A 10,525-nucleotide genomic window follows, 5' to 3' on the forward strand; every position below is an offset into this window, starting at 1 on the left:
ATCAGTTGGGGACTGACCTGAACAAGATGTGCCATATGATTGTGATGGAATAAGAAATGAAGAAGAGCATAGTTTCACAAAAAATACATGGGGAGACTTATTTGAACTGATACAAAATGAAGAGAGAAGAACTGGGAGATCAGTATGCATAATCACAATGTTGTAATGATGATCAATTGGGAAAACTTGGTTCTTCTGATCAATACACTGACAAGACGATTTCAAGGAATTCATGATGAAAAATGCTCTCTATCTCCAGAAAGAGAACTTATGAATTCTGAGTGGAAATTGAAGTATGATTTTCTTGTTTTCTTTATTTTTTTCTTTGCTTTTCGTGTGATATGACCTGTATGAACATATGTTTTGAATGATTTCACATCTATGACTAACATCATTGTTTGCCTTCTCAAGGGTGGGGAAGGGATGGGAGGGAGGGAGAGAATATGAAACTAGAAATTAAAAAAGAAAAGTGTTAATAATAAAGAAATAATAAATATTTAAATGTGGAAAGGAAGACGTATTATTGTCTCACTAAAATTTTAATTAAGGGGTGCTACAATTACTTCATTATATGTTTCTGGTTAAAAAAAAAAAGTACCAGAGAATTTTCAGCAAATTTAAGCTTTAAGAAAAGAATCACTCAAGTAAACATTTTATTAAATTATTTGCAATTATGAAAAAGTTTAAGTTCATGGTAAACAGCACCTCTACACAAATTCTCCCCTGATCTTCTAATTGTGTCCAACTGCATATGAAGATTTGCACCTTTATATGCAGCCTAATATTTTACATTCTGCTCCCTATGCACCTTAACCTTTCTAGACTATAAGCCCCATGAAGACAGGTACTTTTTCTTTTTTTCTTGTTTACCCCTCTCCTTTTAAGTCTCCCAGTATCTGCCACCCAGCTCTAAGAAACAAGGTACTTGGGAAATGTTGAGTATTATATAGATCATGGTAATTTTCATTTTATGCTTATTTTTTCCTATTTCATCCCCAATTGAGAGTTTGTTAGAGAAGGATTAGTCAGGTACGCCTGTGGTTAGTTTCAAGTCAAAGTTTTTAACTCTTCTAACAAAAATTAGACTTTAAAAAATTTTTAATAATCTTTTCCTTAGGGAACATCAAAGTGCTTTAGAAATGCTGAGCCGGATTTCCCTGGTACCTAAACACATCTCTAGCTATAAATCAGGTCCCTTTGCAAACTGCATTTAAGTCTTTTATGCCACCAGGACACCATTCAATGAGTTGGGGAATATGGCCCACTCTTGGTTTAGCTCCCATTAAGAAGAGATGTGTTGGTGCAAAGATGATGTGTGAATGGAGGTTTTGTCATTGAAATGGGATTTTAAGTGCAGCTAGGGAACTTGGGCTTTTATTCCAGGAGCCCTGCAGTCAATCCTTTTTAATATAAAGATTTCTTGGGCAGTGGAAATAAGCTTCCTCTAATTTTTCTGGCTTGGTCCATTCTGAAGTTTGTAGCTCAGATCTTTGGAATTGTGTCTTTTGTTTTCATCATGGCTCAAGAGAAAAGTTCTGGGTTACCCTGATCCTCGCTGTCTAGCTGGATACCAGACATTTTCCCAGTGGTTTAGGGGTTACTTCCATCTTTGATTCATCCTTGCAGCGGAAAAAGGAGAGGATAAAAGAGAATTAAATATCCATGTTGAACTCCATGGCTCAGGGGAAAAGAGCTAGATGTGTTAGGCTCAAATCCTGACTCAGAGTGACTTTGGGCAAAGTACTTTTCCTCCTTTGTATTGGGGGGGGTGTGGGATGGAGGGTTGGACTAGATGTCCTCCAAAGTCACTGTAGCTATGCAGGGTCAATAAACCTAGCAGGACTTTAAATGTAGCAAAAATCCCATTGAACGATCCAGCTGGTCCACCCATAATCTTTCATCCTTCAGGGCTGTGTGGGAGAAAGCTCCCTTACCAATGGAGATGAGTAACTGACCTACAGCTTAGAGAGTTCCTCAGCTCTGTGAGAATTCCCAGCCAGGATAGATCAGAGGCAGCAGGTCTTCCTGATCCCAGGCCACACAATTATAAGGTTAAAATACACATTCAGGGAGAAGTCTAGGCAGAAAACTCCCCTTATCCAAAATGGTTGAAAAATGAGATGTTCCACTTAGTCTGTATTAAGCTAAACACAGACACCAGGAGAAGCAATTGAGAATATGGTGCAAATATGGTAGTGAAAAGTGATCTGGATTTGCAGTTAAAGGATTAAATTAAAGTTCGATTATTCGCTAGGTTCGATTTTGCTATTAGAGGACGTTGGACAAGTCATAAGAAATGTGCAGATTAGATCTGGAAAGGACTTTGAACGACATCCCCCAGTCCAGTTTTAGAGCTAAAGAAACTGAAGCTAGGAGATGTTGAGTGATTTGCCCAGGAAATGTCAGAGGCAGGGTCTGCACCCAGGTTCTCCCAATTCCTAGTCCTACAGTCTGTCTTTCCACTCTGCTCTGGATCTCACTTTATAGTCATAAAATAAGCATAATAATATCTTCCTGCTTGCTTCATAGGGTTGACATAATGTCATTCACAAAGGGGCTTTGAGAACCTTTCAGATACTACTAACAATGACAGCTGCCACTCTCTGGAGTCTTCACCCCACAATGTAGCTCTTACCCTTTGGGATGTCTGAAATCTGAGTTCTTTGGAGTTCCATTCTTTGCAGACCCACACCATCATCAGGAGAGTCAGAGATTTTAAAAGGAGATTTAGATTTCAGGGTTTCAGGGTCTAACCTTAGAAATGATTAGACCATCCAGTGGCTTTATTTGTTATATCTCTCAAAGATATTTCATGAGTGTGGCAACTGCCTTCACCAATGCACGTTGCAACCCATCGATAGTCCTCAAGTGTGGTCTGAAGTGCGGAGAATATGAGTCACTTACCCAATCCCTACAAGGCAGGGATTGGCCCTAGATCTTCCAACTCCAAGCCTAGAACCCAATGCTTCAATCTGTGTTGCTTCTCATTGTAACAAGATTGTAAGAAAACAGTAGCTCCTCTGGAGGGATGTACTGGAGATTGTGACGTGTTAAGATGCCAGCTGAGTGGGAACTGGTTAGGTCAGGACTCTTCATTCTCAGATGAAGTTTTAGAAGGAAAGCCAGAGTGAGAACTAATCCAGTTTCTCTCTCTCTCTCTCTCTCTCTCTCTCTCTCTCTCTCTCTCTCCCTCCCTCCTCTCCCTCCTTCCCTTCCTCTCTCTCTCTCTCTCTCTCTCTCTTCCCCTCCCTCCCTCCCTCCTTTCCTCTCTCTCTCTCTCTCTCTCTCTCTCTCTCTCTCTCTCTCTCTCTCTCTCTCTCTCTCTCTTTTGACAAACCAGTATTATGGAGGCAAGTGATTCAACAGGCTGGAGGGAAGATCACCAAGTCGTTGAACATCAGTTGTCTCTCTAAGGTCACCGATGGATTCACCCAAGGACAAATAGTCCAAGTGGTAAAGGGCATCCTCACTGACCGGCGAGTCCGGCAGCAGAAGCACAAGGCTCTGACGGCCACGGAGTTCATCACAAGCCTGGCTCGGCTGGAACCTGTGTACAAAGAGGAGGAGGAGACCTTTAAGGTAAGCTGAGCGCAGCCAGATCCGTGGCTTGGCCACAGAAGGGGATCTCAGGCTGTTCTTCATCTCTTCATCTTCATCTGCTCTTGGTCTGGAGAACCAGGGTGGTGACGGAGGAAAAGGGCACTGTATTAGAAATGAGAGAACCTGGTTTTCCAGATCCTTAATTTCTCATAGCCTCAGGTTCTTCATGTGTAAAAAGCAAGGATCAACCACAATGGTTTTCTAGCTCAATATCTGTGATTATCTACTATTCAGGGTTGCTTTGACCCTCCTAAGAAAAGACACATTCACATTTACTCACTTGCTTCCATGCTCAACTCTTGTCCCTCCCCCCAAAAAATTCTACTCAAATAAAATAGAGGGAAAATATCCCCAAATGTAGAAGCAATTGCTGATAAATAGCATCCTAATTTTGCAAAACACCTTATAAATATTTCATTTGATTCTCACGCCAGCCCTGTGGGACAAATGCTATTATTGTTCCTATTTAACAGATGAGAAAACTGAGACTGAGTAAAATTATATGATTTGCCCAGATTCATACAATTAGTGAATGCCTGAGGCAGAATTCGTCCACAGGGCTTGCTGGTTTCAAGAGGAGCCTTCTACCTTCTATGCTAAGGTAGCCCGAAGGAAATCTGTCACTAAGCATGTCTTACTTTACCAATAAAGGGTGTTGAGATTTTTTAAAAAGTCTTTGGAGGCAGCAGTAAATGAAGCATCAGCTCTGGAGTCAGGAGGTCCTGAATTCAAATCCAACCTCAGACATTTACTGGCTGTGTGACTCTAGGCAAAGTACTTTAATCCCAATTTTTTTTTTAAATTAAAGCACATTATCTTTGGAAATAAGATGCAGAGATCACAGAGATATCATTAAAGAAATAGTTCTATGAAATGCATCACTTTCCAACCAAAATTAGAGTCCTTTATTCCCCAGCAAAATGCCCAGAGATTCTGAGGAAGGTGAAGAGTGATCTTTCTGAAGCCATGAGAGCAGGGGTCTCACCTGGGGCAAAACATCCCATTGGCTTCCAGCTAGAATTCCATTTGGTGTCAAGACTAAGGGTTTTGGGGGGAGTGTCTGGGGGCGTAACTCTTTAAGCCTAATGACTGCCAGCTGCCAACATCTGTCTTCCAATGCTTCCTCTAATCCCGTCCCTCTTTTATCCTTTCCAAATTAATGAGTTTCCCCTGGTCACCTTTTCTTGACTACACATTTGCTTTTTTAACTCTTGCTTATGATGTATTTTTTTAAATCCTCTTTCCCTCCATCATTTGCATTTCTCACAAGTCTTTAAAGAGATTAGAGGTGCTAATCAGAGCATTGTAGGATTAGAGCTGGGAGCAAGCTCAGAGGGACCCGAATAGACATTTATTGAGAGCTTCTTCTGGGCCACACACAGCTAAGCACTTGACAGAGATCTTTGATGCTCACAGCAACCCTGGGAAGGAGGTGCTATTATTATCCCCATTTAATACTTGAGGAAACTGAGGCAAACAGGAAGAAGTGATTTGCCCAGAATCCCACCGAGAGTGAGGGGTCAGATTTGAACTCAAGAAGAGGTACACAAGCCCAGAGATTTAACTACTGCGCCTCTTGGCTGTCCCTCAGAGCCCCTCTAGCCCAACTCCCCCATTTTACAGTTGGAAAATAAAATCAGAGACACAATCCCAAATTGCCTAAAGTCACAAAGGTTGAGAAAGGTCAAAAGCCCTAGATTTGGATCTGGAAAGAATTCAGAGGCCATTTAGTCTAAACCCTCCAAAAAAATTTAAATAAACAGAACAACTGAGACACAGAGTTAAGACCCAAGGTTAAACAAGTATTAGGAACCCAAAGGATTTCAACCCAAATCTTCTTTAACCAAAATTCCCTTATGGAACTTAATTCCTCAGATGAGGCAGCTTTGTTGATTTCCCACATGAAATTGTCAGGCTGTGCAAGGGGAATTCCATATTCCCCCTTCTTCCCTTCATACCCTCACTCATCCCTCCCCCAGCCCGACCATTAGCACAGGCTAAGGAGTCTTGACCCGTGTTGTCCGAGTGATGAACAACTGGGAGTATACCAGATTACACGAGCTACCCAATGGTTCTTGGGGGGAGCCCTACGACATCCTGGCCCTGACTATGACCTTAACCAGCCGTGTGACTTTGGCCAGGTCATGTCACCCCACTATGCCTCAGTTTCCTTGTCTGAAAAACAAGAGAACAACACTAAGTGACCTCTAAGTTCTCGTCCAGCCCTGAAATTCTATGATTATATGACTTATGGCCTCCCTCCCCTTCCTATTTCACAGACACCTGGTTTCTCTTGATCCTGAAATGCTCTGAACAGGAAAAAAATATATAAAAACAAAAAATCCTTTGTTAATGTTCATTGAACACGGATTCCAAATGTGCAGATAAATGGTGCATTCGTGCCTAAAAGCGTGCTGTGCCTCAGTTAGCCCAGATTCATGACCTCTTCTCTCTTTACTGCAGTCTGACATCTCCTAAACCTGTCAGTTTTTCCCCCAAATTAAGCACTAGATCTTTTTCTTGATCAATGCATTGAATAATTGAATCATTTAATAAACCCACGATTCATTCCCTAGTGTGATACTTAGCACTCAAACTAATTACTACACTGAATTATGACTGCCACCTGCTGGCCCCATTGCCCAGTTTGTCACCATCCTGAGCTACTGGGGGCTCCGGATCAAAGATTCGCAAAGCAAGATTTGGAATCCCTCTCAAAGAAAAAGGATAATCTTAATGTTCAGAAATAAAGTTAATCTATTTGTGCCCAGGGAGGGTGGGGAAATCCCATCCAATCAACTTGAAAGACTGATCCCCTTTGGGTCCTGCTCACAGAAATTCTGAGTTGGGAGGCTCATCTTCCTGAGTTCAAATCCAGCCTCAGATTCTTATCGGGGTGACCCTAGTCAAGTCACTTCACCCTGTTTGCCTCAGCTTCCTCACCTGTAAAATGAGCTGGAGGCATAAATGGCAAAGCATTCCAGCATCTTTGCCAAGAAAATCCCAAAAAGGGTTATAAAGAGTCACAAACTGGCTAATCGGATGCACAAAAAAGTCACCAGATAGGACTTTTTTGCATTATTGCCTCTATAACCTAGGAAATAGATTTGTAATCGGCTAACAAAGTTTGGAATCTGGTGAATGGGGAATTTTAGTGCCTGAGCCCTGATTAACCAGCTTCCTTTCCCATGCTCCCCATGCTACACGGCTAGTTCCAGGTCAAATCAAACCTTCCAGACCAGTGCTGACAGGGCAGTGACAATGGCAACCAAGGAAGATCCTGGCATTTTAGACCCACTATCTGGTGGCCATTATTACCATCCAACAGACATTTATCACTGGGAATTTTAATGGCAAACTCTTGGAAGTCTAGCAAATAGTGATCATTAATTATGAGGATTCATTCAAAGGACAGTCCTTTCTCTCCTCTAATTTTTGAGTGATGTGGCTTTTTATATTTTATAATATATATATATATATATATATATATATATATTATATTTAGACCGTGTATCCACTTTGAAATCATTGTAGAAGATGACCTAAGATGTTGATTTCAGCATAATTTCTGCCTGGCTATTTTCTGGTTTTTCCAGAAATTTTTTTCAAAGAATTTTTACTCCAGCCATTGGTGTCCTTCAGTTTATTGAATACCACCTTACCACCCATTTATGGGACTGATTTAATCTACTCAAGTGATCAACAAACATCTTACAGACCTACTATGTTCCAGGTGCCAAGGATGCAAATACAAAAAAAAAAAATAGAAATCATCCCTTGTCTCTTAAACCTCTCTCTGTAAATGGACTCTTTTGGAGGAGACTTCATTTCTAATCTACTCTGTGAATCAGTTTTCCCTATGCTTTTAACCAATAGCCAGGGACTAGAAGGAGGATGACCAGGTATTATGGCCTTATATTTCTCTTAGATTTTGAGCCACTTGAGAAAAGGCTGGAGTTAGGCAGCACCTAGAATGTATAGTCATGTCAATAGTGAAATTGGCCCTTGTCAGATGCCTATTCCATTGACCCTTCGTCACGAAAGAGAAAGATTGAAATAAGTTTGCTAAGCCTTTCTCTACAGAATGTATGCAAAATTTTAATATTTTATTCCCTGGTTCCTTGATTTCAGACTTGGTACTCCAAGACCCCTTTGGGTAAGAAAAGAGCAAATGCATTGTCTGGAGCTGATGAAAAGGACAAAGGAAAAGGAAGAGGAAGGGGGAAAATAAAGGGAAAAGAAAAAGGGAAAGGGAGAGGGAAAAAATAATTCTTTACGTATTGATCATATTTAACTCTTTCTAATCGATGGTGAGGTTGACCATTTCTCTGAAAAAAATAAATCAATGCCCCAGCATACAGATGCAAGAAAATCCTGCCTATTAAAGAAGCCCAAAGGAAAAAAGCCCTGCCACCTGTGGTGGGCATTCAAAGGACACAACAGTTCCTGTATTTTTCATATTCATTCAACTAGTGCTTTGGCCATCTCAGATCCTAAGCTGACAAGCTACTGCAAAATATTTTGTCTCCTCAGGATGCTAGCCTTCCGAGGGTTTGTACAGAATGTAGATATACTCTGTGGATGTGCATAAACATACACAGAGAGACTTTGCATTGCTTGGGCATTCTACTCTAGTGCAGCATTGAATATGAAGCTAAAAGTATAGAATTAAAGGGCATTCTCATTGGTAGATTAATCAGCATAACTTCTATTTTTCTATGGTGCTATTTTATTCATCTGTGCACTGTGTGTGTAATATTTTTTTGCAATTAAAATATATTCTTTCCTATATCCATGTATTTTATAAAGCTAAATAAAATTTTTACACTTAATAGACTCCTAGCTTGATTTGTTATGAACTGCATGGAAAAGCACTGCCCAGAGGAGTATTCCTGATTTCCCAAAGGGACGCCACATCTCATCAACTGAGTATTGATTGAAAAATAGCAATAATATTTTCTTCTATTGAAAGTGGGCAGCGAGGTAGATAAGAGTTCCAGGCCTGAAGTCAGGAAGACTTATCTTCATGAGTTCAAATCCAACCTCAGACACTAGCTATGTAATCATGGACCAGTCATTTAATTCTGTTTGCCTCAGTTCCTCATTTGTTAAATTCACTGGAGAAGGAAATGGTAAAAAAAAATTTCAGTATCTTTGCCAAGAAAATCCCAAATAGGGTCACAAAGACTTGGACATGACTGAAATGACAAAACAACACAAATATTGAAATAAAATTTCTCCTATTCATCCTAGAAAACAGAACATCTGGAAAGGATGTAAAAGTTGATTTTAAGCATTTGAAAGGCTGTCATATGGAAGCCAGAACCAAGAGCAATACAGACTGATTCATGATTAATGTTAGGAAACATTTCTCAATTATTCATGTTGTCCAAAGATGGAATGAATCTATGGGGCCATCCCAGAATCCCTATCACTGTTCTTCCAAGGTTGGAATTCCCTGTCATGGGTATTAGAAGAGACATACTTGTTCACAAAATCATGGAATCTGTGCCCCAAAAAGGACCAGAGATAAAAAGGATTCATAGACTTCCTTGTCCAACTTATGCCTAAATGTGAGTGCCTCTTCCTCTGTAACCCACCCAACATAAACATCAGCCTTTGCTGGAATACTTTTCATGAGGAAGAATCTGTCACTAATTAAGGCTTACCTTTGAGTGGTTTTCACTCGTAGGAAGTTTGCCCACATTTTCTTCTTGCACTACTACCAGAACTCCTAGTTGCCTTCCAAAGCCATGACTGATCAAAACCCCTTTCTCTTCCATGTGACAGCCCTTCAGATCCTTGGATACAGGTGTCCAGTACACATCTGTGTTTTCTCCTCCATTATAAACATCCCCAGATCCTTCCAATTTTCTTGATATGTTGCTGAATTTTCAGTCATGACCCCATTCATGGTAAAGATACTGGAGCCATTTGCCATTTCCTTCTCCAGCTCATTTTGGAGATGGGAAAATTGAGACAACCAAACAAAGTTAAGTGACTTGCCCAGACTCACACAGCCAAGAAGTATCTGAGGCTGGATTGGAACTGGGATTCTATGGCTCGACAGGGAGAGTGCTTTGAGGTTTGCAATGGGCTTGGCTAGACTTATAACAATAAACTTTCTGACAACTGTTTTTGTTTGTTTGCTTGTTTTGTGGTGACAATTTGGACAGCTATCACACCTCCAGGCTGCTTGGTCCACTCCAGTGTTTAGGGCCAAAATGTCTCTAGAACCAAAATGTCAAACCCACATTTTTCCCATTGGCTGACCAGACCCAAGTATTTGAGAGTCATTCCTTGGCTGTCCCCTCCTATCTACAAAAAACTCTGGGCTTTGTCCTTGGATGCAGAATCTCTAATCCTATTTCCCCATACATGTGGCCTCCTGGTTGTGCTCCTTTGTTCAGACTGAACATCTGTGTGTAGGGCCCACATCCTACAGACTTTCTGTCCTGGACCTATCCCACTGCTGGTCAAGGCCTTATAAGCACTCAATCTCCAAACCCAGCTTGGAAGAGCCTGAAATATTCAGTCCTGGGGAAGAGCCTCTTATGCCCTTTTTCCAGCCAATTCAATCCAACTTTCCCTTGGCACAGAGGGAAAGCCATAGCCGACTTAAGCCGCAGCCCTCCTGAGGAATCGCCCAGCTCTGGGACTTGGTGTTAATTGCAGAACAATATGATTTGATATTTGTAGACAAATGAGCGTTAAATAAAAAACAAAATGAGAGCAATCTCTTTTTTAATCTCAGTTGAACTGACTGCGGGCTGATTAAAACACACTTGTTCAAGCTCTCGGGCTGGTAATGCTCGATAAACATTGCTAGGCATAAAAGCCATAATGCAACTTCAACATGTTAAGAACTAGGAAAGCAAATCTCAATGTGAAATCTGCACAAAGTTCTCAATGAGAGGAGGCCAGA

General features: G+C 40.9%; 1 protein-coding gene across 2 annotated transcripts in view; it reads left to right on the plus strand.

Moving 5' to 3' along the window:
- Positions 1-8,426, plus strand: part of IQCA1 (IQ motif containing with AAA domain 1) — a 192,859-nt gene extending 184,433 nt beyond the window's left edge. For both annotated transcript variants that reach the window (XM_031968250.1, XM_031968251.1), the window contains 2 exons: positions 3,341-3,579; positions 7,732-8,426. In XM_031968250.1, the coding sequence (XP_031824110.1) occupies positions 3,341-3,579; positions 7,732-7,869 (377 nt within the window). In that variant the 3' untranslated portion in view covers positions 7,870-8,426. The remainder of the gene's footprint in view (positions 1-3,340; positions 3,580-7,731) is intronic.
- Positions 8,427-10,525: the final 2,099 nt, after the last annotated feature.

This window comes from Sarcophilus harrisii, chromosome 4 (assembly GCF_902635505.1).
Source record: "Sarcophilus harrisii chromosome 4, mSarHar1.11, whole genome shotgun sequence".
Lineage (NCBI taxonomy): Eukaryota > Metazoa > Chordata > Mammalia > Dasyuromorphia > Dasyuridae > Sarcophilus > Sarcophilus harrisii.